Source organism: Danio rerio, chromosome 18, assembly GCF_049306965.1.
Source record: "Danio rerio strain Tuebingen ecotype United States chromosome 18, GRCz12tu, whole genome shotgun sequence".
Classification (NCBI taxonomy): Eukaryota; Metazoa; Chordata; class Actinopteri; order Cypriniformes; family Danionidae; genus Danio; species Danio rerio.
The window spans coordinates 7,072,269-7,092,111 of NC_133193.1; the positions used below are offsets into that span (position 1 = coordinate 7,072,269).

The window sequence follows — 19,843 nt, forward strand, 5'->3', positions numbered from 1 at the left end:
AATTTCTTTAAAAGTAACAAAAACATCTGGTTGTATATTATAGTTAATAAATGAGCCAATATGGTTGCAAGATTGAACAGCAATATTACAATCCCAAAATAAACCAAAAACAGTTTCAGCTGAAATTGACTAGCACTCTACATGAATATTAGCAGGCCTGGATTAAGAATTCAGAGCCCCTTGGGCACAATGTCTTGCAGGCCCCCTACCTATCCGCACCCCTATAGTTGAATTAAAACATAAGATTGATATAATATTTTTCTAATAAATGATATACAGTACATATATTTATAGTCTACAAAGATTTAACCTATTTATAAAACATTTAAAGAACACTTTGAAAAAAAAGAACTAATACAACTAATGAAAATTAATGTATTTAAATATACTTGCTAAGTTCACTGATGCAGTCAAAAAATGTATATTTAAGGGTATTTTTAATGTATAACTTCTACACTTATAATGCATATGATTTGCATATAACACCTCTCCAATCCAGTTCTATGAATCTGAGTCCTCCATAATACACACAATTATTAATGATTTCTACTTGTCTTCCTTATGATGAAGAGAAGGCAAAATCTGATGTAATGGGGGGGGGGGGGGGGGGGGGATGGTGAGTGAGTTCATCAGACGCTGGATTTTATGATCGATCGTGTCAAAACATGTTGCCATGCGCTTTACTATATACGCCACTCACACTGCTGTTTGCTGCTCTCTTTAGTTATGTTGTCTCTGTCAAACAAATGGTGATGGGCGAGAATCATTCATTAAAAAACTAAACAAAACAAAACTCTGCTGTTGTTTTCTGGGGATGTTTTTATTGCATAACAAGAACAATAGCATACAAAAATGAGGAATCAATGCTTACATTTTTTTCACATCTAAGGAACAAATCAGTAGAAAAAAACTAGACAAAAAAATCTAAATGAAATTACAGGGGATATAGAAATTTAAAAAAATTCACATAAGAAAAGGATTCCAAAATTGCATACATTCTTATAGCTTATATATATATATATATATATATATATATATATATATATATGTCTTTTAGGGTTTCGATATAATGCTTGGGATCAATTTTCATTCATTCATTTTCTTGTCGGCTTAGTCCCTTTTATTAATCTGGGGTCGCCACAGCGGTTTGAACCGCCAACTTATCCAGCAAGTTTTTACGCAGCGGATGCCCTTCCAGCCGCTACCCAGCTGGGAAACATCCACACACACTCATACACTATGGACAATTTAGCCTACCCAATTAACCTGTACCGCATGTCTTTGGACTGTGGGGGAAACCGGAATACCCGGAGGAAACCCACGCGGTGAACATGCAAACTCCACACAGAAACGCCAACTGAGCCGAGGATCTAACCAGCGACCCAGCGACCTTCTTGCTGTGAGGCGAACGTGCTACCCACTGCGCCACCCCCTACCCACTGGTAGTACCATATAAACAAACAAAAATGGTCCAATGATAAGCCTAATATTTATTTGTTAAAAATTGATCCTATAGGCTTGAACTGCGTCGCCTAGGATCAGTTTTTAACAAATAAATATTAGGCTTATCATTGGACCATTTTTGTTTGTGTATATGGTACTTCCCAAATATTATCATTAAATTAATAAACAAATTTTGCTCCAAAGTTTTGTTATTTTTGTAAATAAATAAAAAATATCTTGACATGAAAACTGAATTTTTAATTTTGTAAGTTTAAATATAAAATATTCAACATCAAACCAAAACATTTGGGTATATGTGCATTAAAAAAAAGCAGGTGCTTTATCGATTCCTCCTCTAATGTCTCTAAAAAGAATTTAACACCTTCTTTCACTGGATAAATTACATGTATTCGTTTATGTCACGTCTTTAACTTTATTGGTGAGACAGTATTTACTAAGTAAGTTCCAAACTTTTTTCCACTCAATTTGCTCAAATAAGGAATTCCAAAAACATTTGCATTTAGGCAACAATGTGGTTCAGCGTAACTTTTTAATGTAACAGTTATTACATTTATTGCCTATAATTTTCACACCATTGCTACTTAACTGATTAGTAAAAGATTTGATTCAGAGGATAAATGATCGGATAAGAGCTGAACAAATCCACTAGGAATTGCATCAAATACTATCGCAAATTTTTTAGCAGTTATGGTGATCTTGTAATAATTGAGGAGTTTTCTGAGGATGTCTCAAGTCAAGATGATCCCACTATGACGAAGGTTTAACTCATGAATATTAACATAGTCGTTGCTTGGTAACCTCACTGGTGTGTCCGCTTACTCGACGTCGTTAATATTCATGATCCATGCCTTTCTCGTTGTACTTATTTACAAACGTCAGTTATTCCGCCAGTCAGCGTGGCCTACGTTGCGTCGCGTAATTAATATTCATAAACCTACGTTGCGTTGCGTAATAAATATTCATCAGCAAGCCCTTCGCCGTAGTAGAATCTGCCGGTGGGTCAGCTCTGTGTGTTCGGCTGCAGGAGGAGTAACGGAGTAAACGGAGCTTTGATTCAGCTGTTGTGGCCGAAGATGGCGGCGTGTAGACGTGTTCAGCCGCTGCTGCTCCTCATGTCTGTCTGCCTGCTCGCCGTACAGTCTCTTAAACCTCCTCCGGGATTCGGGAATGTTCATCCACCGGCGCTCGCCAAGCACCAGCAGCTCAAAGCTGCGATACTGAACCCCGGGAATAACGCCGCCGCCGCTGCTGCCGCCGCCGCGTCCTCCGGTTCTCAGACCAGGAGATCCAGCAGCTGGAAACTGGCAGAAGAGCAGGCCTGCCGGGACGACGTGACCCGTCTGTGTGCGAAACACACCTGGACAAACAACCTGTCTGTGCTGGAATGCCTGCAGGACAAGAAGGAGGTGAGCTGCTGGACCCTTATCATGTTATCATGCTGATGATGACTGTGTGTAATGTGTGTGTATGTAGGATAATTGATAACACATACAAAATAATAAAAAAAGATAACAGTAAAACATTGGAGTTCCTGTAAAATAATGTTTATATGTATTTATTTGATTGTAGTATTTTTACTTTATATTTATTACTTTTACTTATATTGGTACAGATATTCATGCATAAAATAAAATACTGTAATATTATTAGACTAATATGATTCAAATATTTAAAACTATAGATATTTGGGGAAAAATATATATAAGCATTATCATGTTGATGATGACTTTGTGTGTATAAGATAATTGATAGCACACAAAATAATTGGACAGCTAATACTAGTTATAGGAAAAATGTGTAATTCTTATTGTGGGAACATAATTATAATTTTTAGATTTATTATTTATTTATATTGTATTTATTTTTATTATAGTATTTTTGCTTTATGTTGCTACACATTTTCATGCTTGCAATCTGACATGATTGAATAAACAAGTACATTTTTACACAATTATCATAAAAGCCATGCAAAAAGTATTTCTGCAATATTATTTGACAATAATATGATTCAAATATTCAAATTTATAGTTGTTTTAAAAATCTGTATAATGATTATTATGACTAATGTGTGTGTATAGGATAATTGTTAACATACAAAATAATAAAAAAGATAATAGAAGTTGTAAAAGTATAACTGTAATATTAATTTATTAATATTATTAGACATTAATATGATTCAAATATTTGTTTATAGTTATTTGAGAAAATTATATATCATTTGCAATTTGAAATCAGATTTTTAAACCTCCTGAATGATTACCCCCCCTGTTTATTTTGTCCTAATTTCTGCTTAACAGAGAGAATTTCACATTTCTAAACATCACAGTTTTAATAACTCATCTCTAATAACTGACTTATTTTACCTTTACCCTGAAGACATTAAATAATATTTTACTACGTATTTTTCAAGATAGTAATATTCAGCTTAAGGTAACACTTAATGGCTTAACTAGGTTAATTAGGTTAACAAGGCACACTTTACAAAAAATTCATAATTTTACGATTTATTTCCAGCAGCTGGGGTGCTGTAAAAAAAACGTAAAATAACAACCGTTACATTACAAAAATGTACTGTAAAATAACAGAGGTTGAATTACAGGAATTTAACAGAAATTAAAATTTAAGGAATTTTTTGTAATTTAATATTCATAATTTTTAGGTATATTTCTGTAATTTACCGGCCGTTATTTTATGTTTTTTTCCGTCTTCCCAGTTGCTGGGAATAAACCATAAAATTACGTATTAAAAAATATTATCAGACATACTCTGAAAATTTCCTTGCTCTGTTAAACATCATTTGGAAAATATTTAAAAAGGGAAAAAAATCAAATAGGGGCTAATAATTCTGACTTCAACTCTATAAGTTGATGATGACTGTGAAATGTGAAGCCTATATATCAGATAATTGTTAACACATACAAAATAATAATAATATAATGCTAGTTGTGCAGTGCTTATTGCAGAAACATAATTCTATATTTTTAAATTGATTAATTTACTGTTAAGTAATATATACTTATATTGGTTTAAATATTCAGGAAATCAGCATGTCTACAATAGACAAATGATAATCAATGATGATAATAAAAACATCAATAATACATTTGTTGTATTTATTAGTATCAGTTGTATTCTTAATCATAACACCACACGGTTAAAATAGTTGGGTTAAAAATACACCAACATATAACCCAACTATTGGTTGTTATAGCACCTTCCCAACTATGGCCTATTTTAACCCATTACACTGGGTTATTTAATTTAACAAATTGAGTTATTAAATAAATAACCCAATGATGGTTAAAAAAAACCTGACAAAGCACCAAATATTTAACCCAACTGGTTGAATTATTAATAAATAACCCAATAAAGGTTAAACAATAAGCCAACAAAGCACCAAATATTTAACCCAACTGGTTGAGTTATTAATAAATAACCCAATAAAGGTTAAAAATAACCCATTCATTCATTCATTCATTTTCTTGTCGGCTCAGTCCCTTTATTAATCCGGGGTCGCCACAGCGGAATGAACCGCCAACTTATCCAGCAAGTTTTTACGAAGCGGATGCCCTTTCAGCCGCAACCCATCTCTGGGAAATAAAATTAACCCAACAAAGCACCAAATATTTTTAAGTCAATCATTCGAATAAATAAATAACTCAACATTTTTAGAGTTCAATAATGATAAAAATCAATAACATTAAGAATTTCAAAATATCTTTATAATTATTTAAGTATTTATTAATATTATTTATTATCATCATCATTATTATTATTATTATAAACCTTTGTTAATTTCACACAAGGGAAGGAAACGATACAAGATACCTTCATCTAAACTCCCATTAAACATGTGAGTTGAGTTATTAGCACAATATATTATTCATTTAACAGGTGACATTAAAGGCTCAGTGAAATGTCATGACCACAAAGGTCAATAATTCCCGATAAAAGTTCATGTTTATCTCAATGCAGGTTGTCAGTCCTGCTGCCGGGTTGTTTTCAGCCAATCATTTGAGCTGTAAATAACACATGACTAATTACTGCAGGAAAATAACATCCCGACAACAATAAAAGCCCTTCACTATAGTGACCACAGTCAGAGCTTTTGTCTGATTGAATGAATATGCAGATGTATATGCAAACGCTGTTATTTTTTCTCTCTGACTTTCATACAGCTGCACAAGCACTTTAATGTGGACTGGATTCATTTATGAAGCTTAAGGTCTACTAACTAGATTTGAGTTTTGTGTTTTGCTGCGCTGTGCAGGTTGACACAGTGACCCAGTTGTGTGGATGGGGAAATGATTACAGGATAACTTTTGTCTCATGACTGCTGGGGCCTTGTGATAATGTTTTATTTGAGCTTGAAATGATCAACCGTAGGGCGGCACAGTGGCTCAGTGGTTAGCTCTGTCGCCTCACAGGAAGAACATCGCTGGTTTGTCAAGTCAGCTGGGATTTCTGTGTGGAGTTTGCATGTTCTCCCCGTGTTTTGCGTGGGTTTCCTCCGGGTGCTTTGGTTCCCTCCCCAGTCCAAACACATGCGGTATAGATGAATTGGGTAAGCAAAATTGTCCATAATTGTCCATAATGTATGTGAGAATGTGTTTCCCATTATTGGGTTGCAGCTGGAAGGGCATCTGCTGTGTAAAACATATGGTGGATAAGTTGGCGGTTCATTCCACTGTGGCGACCTCTAAAATAGAGACTAATGCATAAACGTATTAATTAAATTTGCGTAAATTTGGACAAAATTTGTCCTCCATAAATTTTTTTTGAGTTTGTTTTGTTGATCCAAAACAGCTCACCAAAGCGAACTTCTTGGGGGAGTTCATTTTGGTCCTAACAATCTTAGAGCTTCCATTGGTTAGTGATGACTATGCGATCGGTGGGTGTGTTTGAAGCTCCGCCTTCTTTGGCGTGCTTCATATTCTCTCAGTTTATAAACAGGAGAAAAACATCCAGCACAACAACAACAACAAGTGAGCAATGGGAATACACTGGAGGGTCAGGTTGACAAAGTATATGTTTTCTCGGAAATGGAAAGTAATGTCTTACTTTAGTTACCTCCTAAAAGTAATCTGATTACATAACCCAAGTAACTTGTAATGCATTATCCCCAAAAATTAGTTTAACTGTTTTTTTTTTTTTTTTTTTTGTTTTTTGTTTTTTTTTTAATATGTTAGTCAGAGAGCTACAGCATTAGGTACACAGAATCATTAGACATCAACTGCTCCAATGTGGTGTTGAAATACAATTTTGCTCACATTTTCTTTCTCTCTGAATAAAACAATATAATTACATATTCATACAATAAGGAAAAACAACAACAAAAAAATCAACAACAGTACAGAGAATAAATAAATACAAATGCTCAAAGGGTACAACAGTAGAAAATAAAATAATAATATATATTTAAAAAAAATAGTAATTAAAAAAAAAATACTTCCCAAAAAGTAATGAGTAGCATTACTTAGTTACTTTTTAATGAAAGTAATGTGTTATTTTTTTTAGTTACTTTTGCGTTACGTTTCCTTACCTGGCAGAGGCTTGATCTCTTTCAGATTGTTCGGGTTTTTTCTTCTTTTTTTAATAGAGGAGCTCTGCAATAACAACACACTGTTTAACTTTCATTTACCTTTAAAAAAAAAAACATAAGAAGTAATAATTTTGAAGAATGTTGTCTTCTGATAACTTTCAAACCCCAGAACTAAACGTGTTGTATATGTAGATTAATGAAAGTTTAAAGCAATGTGTTTGCTACTTTTGTACTTTTTGTCTTTTTTAAAGTCACCGTTCATTGAGACAATCGTCTTTTTTCTTCTTCGATGGGTTCAGAATAAAGAGAATACTTTCAATGCAGAAATGTAAGGCTCTGCCATTTTTGTTTTACGGGAAGCACATTAATTTAACTAAGCTAATTAAATAAACTAATTAAATAAACTAAAAAGGAACTCTCAGTACTTTAAAAAAACTCAAATATTATAACTCAGTATTTTAAAGTAATGCGTTACTTTGCTTGTTACTTAGCAAAGTAATCTAATGTAACTCGTGCTACTTTTAATGCATTAGCCTCAACACTGAATAAGACTTTGTGCAAATTCAGCTAAATCTGGAGAATATGAAAAGGCAAATGTTTGCTCATCAGTGTCCATGACTTGCTAAATGCTTTTGCCAATTAGTTATTAGTTAACTTCATCAATCTTAATCTGTATGCACATTAATGACATTCATGTATAATCAACCATTGTTAAGGTGTATCGATTAAAGGATTTGGCCAATAGTCATTCATCAATTAATCACTGGGGTCTGTCTCTAGCATGTGTCCTTCATATATTTTTAGTGTTCAATTAGTAAAAGAAAACTGAACTTTATCTGTAGGGTAGATCTTGATTTGATAAATATTTGTTTGCTATTTTTGTGCAGAATTTTTGTATAAAATTTGCAGATTTATGCAGAATGACTTTGGGAGTTTATTAACTAAAAATTTATGGAATAAAAAATTGAACTTTGTAACTTTTATTTAAGGTTTACAATGCAAATTTAAGTTAGAACAACTTGTTTGGTAAACAAATAAAAAGTCTTTATATCTACACTATAAAAAAAAGGCTGGGTTCCACACTGTTCCTTCATGTTGTCCCAACACAAGCCGATTAAGTTAACTTAATTGTTTTTACAAATTTAAGTGGATATATATATATATATATATATATATATATATATATATATATATATATATATATATATATATATATATATATATATATATATATATATATATATATATATATATATATATATATATATATTCAATTCAGCTTTTTTTGTATAGCGCTTTTACATTGTAGATTGTGTCAAAGCAGCTTCACATAAATGGTCATAGTAACTGGAACAGTGTAGTTCAGTTTTTAGTGTTTAAGTTCAGCTCAGTTCAGTGTGATTCAAACACTGAAGAGCAAATTCATCGATGCGTAGCTCTACCAATCCTGAACCATACGAGCCAGTGGCGACAGCGGTGAGGGAAAAAAACTTCGCCTGATAGGAGAGTGAAGAAAAAAAACCTTGAGAGAACCAGACTTAGTTCGGCACGACCATTTTAATTTCTCCGCTGGCCAAAAGTCTTGTGCAGAGCTTCAGTCACCATGGTGGAGGCTAGAAGGTGGACTTAGCGAAGACTCATCTGTCCCTGGAGCGTCGCTGGAATCAGACTCATGTTCTCCATATATATATATATATTATACATACAAGATATGCAGCACCTGAAACTACGGATACTGGAAGCCTGTGCTGGCATTTCTCCTGCGGTGTTGCTATCAGTGTGTAAAGAGTGGGAGAAGAGGGTTGCATTGACAATTCAACTTAATGGGCAGCACATTGAACACATTTTATAAGTGGACAAAAACTTGTAAATAACTCATGAGAGAATAAAGTTACGTAAAAAACAAGCACACCATTGTTTTTCTTGTGAAATTCCTAATAAGTTTGATGTGTTAAACGACCCTCTTCCTATAGGAAAAAAACAAAAGTTGGATCCAAAATGGCCGACTTCAAAATGGCCACCATGGTCACCACCCATCTTGAAAAGTTTGCCCCCTCACATATACTAATGTGCCACAAACAGGACGGTAATATCACCAACTATTCTCATTTTGTTAAGGTGTATCCATATAAATGGCCCACCCTGTAGAATAATAATGGAAGACATTAACAAATTTTGCTCTGTTTTAACCGACTACTCCCTCAGTGTTGGAGATTCTGACGCTGCACCACTTCTCATCTGGCAGTCACCAGGGCCAAGGTTCATTTACAGCTAGACACAAATTCATTTAGCCGAAGAAACATCTTAGAGCAGCACTTTTCTCCAGTAGACCTCCACAACCTCTTGAGCTTCTGTTTAAACATCTCTTCTCGCCCACAGTATGCAAAAATCCAGCTCTCATTACAGTCACAGCTTTAAACTCATATTGATGGGTCTTTGCACCCCCCTTCCCCCCTCTCTCTCTCTTTAGTAATTCACAGACTCAGGCTCTCATTAGTGTCGAAGCGAGGTCTTGTTCTCTGGTCCGTGATAACTAATTTCAGCACCTGAGGGACATTTCAGATAGTGGTCTGGCTGAAACGCCACCATTATGTGTGTCCCATTTAGAGCGTCAAATGTTGGCTGCGTTGGCCTTGAAATGCAATTGGACGTACGCTTGGAGTTCATTTCTTTTTAATCATCTATTCTATGCCTGAGAAAATTGAAATGTGGGTGGCTTCGTTTTTCACTCTGATGTATTCGGTGGTAATACGCTGGTATTAATTGGTCTAAATGCTGTCTGAAATGAGCAGTGTGTGTGCACTTGGTGGGTTGTAGCTTGAAGAAAATGTGTGAGGGGAAAAAATGTTCAGCACATATTCTAGACGGTTTGAATGAAAGTACATTTAGTTTTTAGTTTTATGGCTGTGTTTGTGAAATATAGGCCAAATTAGCAGCACAGTTATACAAATAAAGCAGATGCGCATCAGTATATTATATACAGCGGGGAAAAGGATTTTCCTGGGAATAATATTTGTATAGGAGCTGTTGACATGGAATTGAAGCAGATTTTGGTAAAAACCCAAACAATACAAGCATAAAAATACAACAAAACAAGAAATCTGAAAAATTAGGTGTGTGTGATAACAATGGAATGACAGGAGAAAGCGCTGAACTACTGAAGCGTATTTAATACTTTATATAAAAGGATATTTTTTTGGTGATGGCAGCATAAAGACGCCTCTCATATGGAGTCACATGCATTGCTCAAGTGTGAGTTTTTCACAGACTTCAACAGAGTGTAAAAATCTTGATGGTTCTGTGGGTCTCGTCTATCAAATCTGAACTTTATTTCGTATTTTCTATTGGATTCGGATCAGGTGATTGGCTGGGCCATTCTACAGCTTGATTTTCACTCTCTGAAAGCATTTGAGAGTATCCTTGGCTGTGTTTTGGATCATTGTCTTGCTCAAATGTCCACCTAGGCCCCGTTTACACTAGTGCGTTTAAGTTTTAAAACGGCGTTTTAGAATGAAAATGATCCACGTCCACACTAGTGTTTCACTCAGCGTTTCTGAAGAGCTCTCCGTCTACACCAAAACACTGAAAACGCACATCATGTGACAACACTGCAGCCTATCTACCCAGATGAGAGCTGTGCTAGTCGAGGATCTCCCGCTGGATCTAATCTCACTATATTTGCTAAACGTGATATTTAATTCATCTTGTTGTCTTTATCTAATGACATATTCCCCGACTTTGGTCTTTTGAATCTATTACTTGTTCTCAGGTAACGTGTTTTGGCTGATCGCAGAGATAATTGAATAATTAATCTAACAACGTACATTTTGTATATTGAGCAATTGCTGCCTTTATTTCCTATTATGTATAAACTTATACTTTAATAATGGCCATTATTGATTAATTAAACTGATATTCAGCAAAAGAGAGGGTATGTTTCGTATTTTCAATGAAAATGAAAGGAGGCAGTGATGTTAGGCTCTGTTTTGTTATAAATATGCATATAGTGAAGATGACGCTCATGTATGCTGCACAACGCCTCAACATTTCTGCTGTCTGTTAAGTTGTTAATATCAAAAATGAAAATAGCAGTTCCTTCATGTTTTTATTGAGGAAAATCCCCAATCAGAGAGGCGAATGTCGGCAGCCCTCCCTCCATTTTCAGATGTCTCCGTTTTCCCCCCATCCACACTGAGACATAGCAGCAGCGTTTTAGGATGAAAAAGGCCTCTTCAGCGTTTCCAAAATGTTCCATTTTTCGGCGCTCGAAAACTCCGGCGTAGTGTGGACGGACGGCGTAACCGTAGCATAACTTATGCGTTTTCAAACTAAAAATTAAAACTTCATCCTCCTGCTAATGCAGATGCTGGACTGAAGCAGCTTTTTATTTTTATTTTTATTTTATTGTTACCAACATCTAGTGAAAATTTCAAGTGCACGGCACCATTAGAAATATGTTGTCAGAGAAAAATGGTGACGTGTTCATATTTATGTCCCCTAGAGCTATGGAAAGTAACCGCTTGAGGATTCTTTGCTTCTCTGGATGTATTTGTTAGTTATGTTTTTGATCAAAATGCAATTATTGGTAACATTTTTTGTTGATGGTCCCTGTTGCACATTTTGTTGACTAAAAGTTGCATTGCAATTACATGCCAATTACTTCTCATTTGAATATTAATAGACTGTCTGCTTAATATCTGTTGATATGCTCCTTCAACGGACATTTAACCGACTATAGGAAACTTTGCAAGTACATGTCACTAACCCTAACCTAACAGTGTACTTCTATATAGGGACCATCAAACAAAAGTGATACCCAATTATTTGTTTTAAATACATGTTGTTTTCAATATGTCTGACAAAATAGTTTGCAGTAAATAAACTAACTATTTACATTTTAGTAGTGTTTTGTTTTTGTAAATCGTGGGAAAATGGAATTTATTTTTTTACTCTCATAAACAAATTTACAGGATGTATTGTAATGGATAGAAAATTGTTACATTTCTCTCACTTTTTAACTTTAATCTGTAATATTTTTTTATCTTAATTCTATTTTTTATTTTATATTATGTTATATTTATATTTTTGTATTTTTTTCATATTATATATTATGTATATTTTTTGTATTGCTGTAATTTTTGATGTATAGTGTCGTGGTAGTATGTGTATTTCTTCATTTATTTATTTGAATTGATTTTTAGTATTTTAGGCAAGTACTGTGTAGTTTTATGTAAGTTTTATTGTGCATATATAAGTATTTTTTACTTGGAATAATACTATAAATTATATATATATATATATATATATATATATATATATATATATATATATATATATATATATATATATATATATATATATATATATATATATATGCACATATTTAGCACTTTTTTTAGCACTTTTAGGCTTAATGTTCTGAACATATAGGATAATTTATTATATATACACAGTTTAAGTCAAAATGATTAGCCCTCTTGTGAATTTCTTTTTCAAATATTTCCCGAATGATGTTTACCAGACCAAGGAAATTTTCACAGTATTTCCTATAATAGTTTTCTTCTGGAGAAAGTCTTATTTGTTTTATTCCAGATATTATATATATATATATATATATATATATATATATATATATATATATATATATATATATATATATATATATATATATATATATACACACACAGAACAAACCACTGTTAAACAAAATGTGTTGACACATTCAGAAATGTGTTAAAAAATTCTCTCCATTGAACAGAACTTGTGGAAAAATCTATACAGGGGAACTAATAATTCTGACTATCTATACACACACACACACTTTAATTATTTTATATATATACTTCATACTAGCATCATTATCATCTTTTAAATCCTGCCAATTCCAAAAATGTGCTGTACTGATGCTTGTAGCATTGCATTATGTGATTTACTACATTTCTGGCATTGGCAGGATTTCAACGATGATAATAATGCTTGCATGAATGAAACATCAAGACGCTATACTCGTCTCTCCTTCACTCCTCCTGCATGCCAAGTTCATTTGCCCACCAACGGTTGCTTCAGAGCTCCAGACCCAAGCTCTAATTATTGGTATAATTGCTTTGCAGAGGCTCGGCAACAGCTGTGGCCTTCTGAAGAGGTAAATGATGTCCATAAATCTCTCTGAGGTCAGACCCCTCCGCTCTGCTTTTTTGGAGAACTAACCCTCGACGGCAGGAGGTTCGGTGTTCAGATGCGGCACGTCTGGATCACTTTCATTTGCATTTTTAGCAGGCTGCTGTACTGGTGGGATGCCGCGGTGGGTTTGTTGTAAACAAAGCCGCCAGCGTGACTGATATGAGACCCTCCCACGGGGATCTCACACTGAGAGGAGACGTCCTGATAAAGTCAACCGAAAAGCTTAGCTCTTAATCAAACATTTGTTTCATACACAGTAGGGCTGCACAATATAGTGTGGGGGGGCCGGATGGGCATCTCGATATTTAGATTTTTTGCGATATACAGTTGAAGTCAGAATTATTAGCCCTCCTGAGTTATTAGTAGGGCTGGGCGATTAAAACCTATAATCGATCAAATTTTTCCAGGTTTTTTTTTTTTTCCCGATTACTTTTCTCTACCGCATGTGAAGTCTTGTGACCCTGCTCTGTTAAGCCTTGATTTATACTTCTGCGGACACTTTGCAGCCATCTGATCTCTGGTTAAATAGGACAATAGACCCATTCTTGAGCCTTATATTTAACTACATAGACGATGATTGGAAGCTGTGCCAGAGATGCCTTGAGATGGCATATTTTCAACATAGGCTCATTCTGAAAATATAGCCCTGTATACATTCCTGGAGATCGCAAATAATGTAATCAGAAGTTTGTATGGCTGTATTTTGTCTTTTAAACGAACAATACGAAGTGGAATGACCGCTTACCTCCATGTGGATGGCTTTCCCGCTGTTACCAGTTTGTCCAGTAGCTTGCCATGTCGGCAGACTTGGGACGTAGAGAGAAGTTGACCATGACGATGGAGTTGGAGTCTGGCGAAGAATGGTTTCAGAAAGCGGGTAAAACAAAAACAGAATCCAAAGAATAAAATAAACATGTAGCAGGGTGAGAATGTGGTAAATCTAAAAAACAAGGGTAAAAATCAGACGAGGGCTTTTCTGTTTCTGGATTGCTTTTGAAAACTGCGGGTTGGGTTTAGGGAAGTGGGTGGGCGGGTCAATCTGTGCTTCTGAAAGCATTATTAGTTGGGTTTAGGGAAGGAGGAGGGTGTGTCAGTCCGTCGGTCAGTCAGTCGATAGCGGCCTCTGGTGGATTTATGCGAGAACAGCAGGCGTAAATAGCACTCACTGGAGAAATCTGAGATCTTGAAAAGTTTACACATGGTACACATTGGATTCGTGAAAACAAAATCTGCAAAAAAAATATACCTCCTGGGACGTATTTGGTGCTCTCTAGAAATATATATATAATGGTAGGTTTTCAGAATGAGCCTGGGTTGTATATTTACATTACATTAAATTTACTATTTACAGATTATTTACATAATATTATTTACAGGATATACAAGAGCTATTTAATTCAGCAGAGATACTGCTTATGTTCCTATTTTAATTTGAAAAACATTGAAAATATATATTTTTTTGTTTCCAAAAGTGCAAGTTATTTATTTTCACTTTTTAATTAGAAAAATGTGACTGTTTGTTTTAGGCGTTCTGTGGACAATCAAAAATAAATATTGTTTAAGAGGGCTAATCATTTTAACCTTAAAATAGTTAAAAAAAAAATTAAAAAACGGCTTTTATTCTGGCTGAAATAAAACAAACAAGACTTTTTCCAGAAGAAAAAAATATTATAGGAAATACTGTGAAAAAATTCTTGCTCTGTTAAACATCATTTTGGAAATATTTGAAAAAGAAAAAGAAATTCACAGGAGGGCTTATCATTTTGAAATTCTGGATTTAACAGAATGAATTGGAGGAGCTGCTAGCCGATAGTGTCTGCGCATGTTTTTCTTGTCTGGTGTTTATGTGTGTGATTTTGTTGGCTGTAAATGGAGGAAGTGTTGGTGTGAAGCGCTAATGAATCTGAAATGAAGTGGAATGAAGTCGTTCAGTGTCCCGCTGAGAGCGAGGCCACACGTCTTGTGGTTTTGACAGCTCTTTAGGACTGAGGCTTGGTGGTCTTGACTGGATCAGACCTGATGCTGCTTGATGATTGCTTTATATATACAAAGCAGTGTGTTAACTGAATTGAAATGTGAAGTAATGAGTTAAAATAATAATAATAAATTATGATTTTTATGAGAATTGTATGCCGCCTTTGTGACCGAAAAATTAAATTCATCTTTATTATTTAACTACATCGCTTTTATAAGATTGTGTCAAAGCAGTTAGACATAGTTGAAGTTCTAGTAAAAGATTTCACTCTGCTTCATTCCAGTTTTCACAGTTGAATTTAAAGTACATATTTCCACACATTTGAGTTATTTCAACTTAACTTAGGCCAATGACATCAAACTACTTTTATTTGAATTATTCTGTGACCTTAGACATTTTTGTTTCTATTTGATATCAAGAATGTTCTGGTCATTATTGAACTTTATTAAATGAACAACCAAACAACAAGCTAGATTCTCATTTTCAATTTGTTTTATTTAAATTGTTAAAATATTTCTTGTGTAAATTTCCAAGTAAATTAAAGGCAATACGACATCCATTGTAAATTATTGTAATAAATAAATTGTCATTATTATTTTTTTTTACATTTACGTTTTTACATATATTTTATTTATTTATTTGGAACTCTATTTTAATGTAAAATGTCAGTGTTTGTCTTAAAATAGCTTTCATTTTATTTAAGCACAACATATTTGTACTATACTCATTATGGTAATCAGTGTTTGTTTTTTAAGTCAGCATGAATTAAAAGAAAGTATTGCTTCATAATAAATAACTATTGTAATTATTGTATAATACTGAATAATATTTATAAAATATAGCCAATAGAGATGCGCAGATCAGCTGAAATGTCACCCGAATCCGCGGCTTCATACTAATCATCCATCCGCCACCCGCCCGCCCATATAATTTTATCTGAATATATCCGCACCGACCCGCACCCGATCGTCACTTCAATAATTCAATTCTTTTGTTTTAGGCATGATGATAGGTCAGTGTGGAATCGTTCATTATTAACAGCAGATTCAGTGAGCTAATCTGCCATCTCTGATAGTAAAATAATACGCTAATCGTAAAAGTTTTCAAATGAACATTTATTAATAAAATCAAATAGACGTTGTCCATAGAAAAAGTTTTTCTTTACCAGTTGCTGCCTGCTGCTTTGCCCTGTCACAAACTGTCTGGCTATGGGGCATGATAGCATCAGCATCAACTGCACCGTACATGGCACCGATGTTTATTAGTCTTTGGACCACTTGGAGGAATCCCTTGCCACTGACGACATCGAAGGGGCGTATATCAAGGCAGCACAGATCCACACATGCAACCATCAGACTAGACTTAACTTTCAGTGGTATTATTTGCTGTCCTGACAAATGTAAGAATTTAAAGTGCTTGTCTGATTTTGACTTGACCAGCCTTTCGATTTAACACACACATGAGGTTTCATATTTGAAGTACCGGTCTTGTGGCTTTCATGTACATAAAACACTTTACAGGAATTGCATATTGCATACATACCCAGCACTTCATCGTCGTTAACCACTTTTCTTTCCTTCATTTTGTCTTGTTTTTGATTCTCCCTTTTTAAGTTTCTGATCTGTTTCGTCTCCATGTCTGCTTTAACAATTGTACCCCCACTACGCGATTATTTAAAAAAAAAAAAAAGATAGCATGCAAATTAGGGCCTGTTTGCCTGATAAAAAAAATTAAAACACACATGTATTTTAAAGAATGTGTTTTAAAAAATACAAAGCATAAATCCTTAATTATTGTCCTCCATCCGCAACCCGCCTGACCCCCGGATCATCTGCAATGGCCACAGATATAACCACAATCCGCGCACCAATAATAGCCAATGCTGCTGATATGAAAGTAACATAAATAAACAAAACATTAAAAAAAGACAAATATTTGACTTTTTGATTGTTTGTTTAAGATTACATTGATTTTCCATTTTTTTTTAATGGTTTGTTTATTTAAGTTAACTTTATATATCTGCAGCATTGGCTATATTCAATGCATCATTTTCAGTCATAACAGTTTTTTTAAAAAAACACGCAATAAATAAAAACATAACTACCATGTGCGATCCATGAAAAATAAATTACAATGCAGTTTACAAGTATTTACCTTTTTTTGTTAAGAGTTTTTTTGGGGGAGGGGGTTGATAAGTTTGTGTTTGTGAAAATAATTTATTGTAATGTCAATAATAGTGCTAAACATGCATTTTTGTTGACTCAAAGCCGAGTGCAGTATTTGGGTTAAAAGTTGAGTCAACTCAAAAAAAGCTGTGCAGCAAGTCACCTAATAGTTTTAAGTTGAGTTTAAAGTTTAATTTCTGTCACATCTCCAATAGATTTCGATGATGAAATATGATTCGGACGTGTTTCTGACAGCTTCCCTGTATGTTTGGTGAAGGGTCAGTGTTGAATAATTGCTTTCTTTTTGATTAATGGTGCAGAAATCCTAGTATGGCTTGAACGGAGACGAGCATCTGACAGCAATTGTCAGAGGAGAAGCGGTCAGATAGCATTGTTTTGATTCTGACTGTCAGTATCAAATGTGTTGCAATCACAGAACGGGACAGCAATCATGAGGTGACTCGTCCTTTTCCGTTTTTCAGCTTCAGTCAAAGACAAGACATGTTTTTGACCTCAACAGCATGATATTTGGAGAACTTTTGTTGCTTTGTGATGACTATGGAAAAACCTAAAAATATGGAAAATATAGAAAAGCACTAAAATGTAAAATATGATGGCAACTTTACAGAATATCACTTTTTAAGTTATTTTTGAAAATTTTATGCAGCGAAATCTGGTTCTTTTTCTTCACTGTAGCAGGATTATTATAGAAAGCTAAATCCCTTTATTTATTTTAAAATAAAATAATTGTGAACAAAAATGCAATAAAATATGCATTTAAAAATTTACTTAGTGTAAAAAATCTAAACAAAAAATGAATAAATGAATAAAATAAAGTATCATGTACCACATAAACTTAAAAGAAAACTTTAAAACAAAACCGCATGAGTAGACACATTTTTATTTTATATATTTACTCAGATTTTTTTTATATTTTCACACATTTTATTGCTGACAGTTTACATAATAATCTGAATTCCAGAAACTATTACTGTCTTCTCTGGGGTTCGTTCCTTATACCACACTTAAACAATCTAAAATGATTTTGCAGATCCTGGATCTGTTAATCTTGATAACTGATCTCTGGCTAATTTGGTTCTTCATACAAGTTTGTGAATCAGATTAAAATATTTGGATGAACTGATCTGAGATCGCTGCATGTGTCATAAAGGGCAGATATATCAGTCCTTGAAATCATATACTGGATGGGTTGGCGGTTCATTCCGCTGTGGCGACTCCAGATTGGTAAAGTGACTAAGCCGAAAAGAAAATGATTGAATGAAGATATAAAACTAATATAAACCTGTAAAGATTGTAGTTTGTCATTTCCGCCTAAATGCATTAACAGTTTTATTCACGTCAACCTATACTGCAGTTTCTCATCACATCATACCCAATCAAATGCTCTCTAGTATCTGACATGCCCCGCCCCCTAGAAAGATGCTTCTCATTTGCTTTTCACTTGAGGTACTTGAGCTCAACCAATTTTCACTGGCAGAGCTGAGATGAAACAAAACGCTATTGGCTGTTTTATTAAAAAGGGGGAGGAGCTACACTATGTCCCACCCTCTCTTCATTTTTCAGTTGAGATTACATCAAACATTGATTAAAAATGCATGTTTTAAAGCACTTCATGGGACCTTTAATCATGTGGCGTAAGGCATAACTGGCTGCTTAGAATAATTTTGCATAAAAAAAACATTTTGACATCGGTAGGTGTCTGCAACTTTTGCAAAGCATCAAATCACCGGCATATACTTGTCAAAATCTGTGCAGGAACCCTATAAATTATCATTCCTAAAAAAACAATGAGTATATTGTCCATGTCTATTATCACACAGAAATTGTACTAAAGCTGGGTTAATACATGTTTGTATCTAAAAGTCTATAAATGTTCTCTTTGAACCCCTTGGGTAGGACCACCCCTGTGAAAGTAGATTACAAAACAGTTTTGTTTATTCCTTTTTTTTTAAAGCTTATAAAATTTTTTTTATTATTATAGAATTTTTAAAATTACAATTTTTGGACTATATTGACTGTAATGACTATATTTAAATGACTATTTTTCCATTTTCACAAGTCCAAACACATGTGCTGTAGCTGAATTGGATGAACTAAACTGGCCATAGTGTATGTGTGAACGCGTGAGTGTATGGGTGTGTCCCAGTAGTGGGTTTGTGGTTGTTGCGTAAAACGTGCTTAAATAGTTGGTGGTTCATTCTGCTGTGGCGAACTCTGAAATAGAGACTAAGCTGAAGAAGAATCTATGAATGAGTGAATATCAGCATTTGGTAAATACTTTAAGTATTACCTTTGCTTGGCATGACCCGATCTAATCCTGTGAATATGAAATAAGCTCCTGCTTCAGAGCAGGTTTAAGCTACCAAACAGCAACTCTCAGATCAGTTTTGAAGAATGAAACGATTCTGGATTATGTCAAATTATCAATAACCAAATCCTTGTAAATGAGTATTCCATGTACGAGGAAGAGACTCTGTTTATGAAAAAGAATAACAT

The 19,843-nt window shown here is 34.1% G+C and overlaps 1 protein-coding gene across 1 annotated transcript in view; it reads left to right on the plus strand.

The window, feature by feature from the left end:
• Positions 1-2,445: 2,445 nt before the first annotated feature.
• glg1b (golgi glycoprotein 1b) overlaps positions 2,446-19,843 on the plus strand; it is a 51,855-nt gene continuing 34,457 nt past the window's right edge. The window contains 1 exon segment of the mRNA NM_001045395.1: positions 2,446-2,870. Coding sequence (NP_001038860.1) covers positions 2,538-2,870 — 333 coding nt within the window. The 5' untranslated portion in view covers positions 2,446-2,537.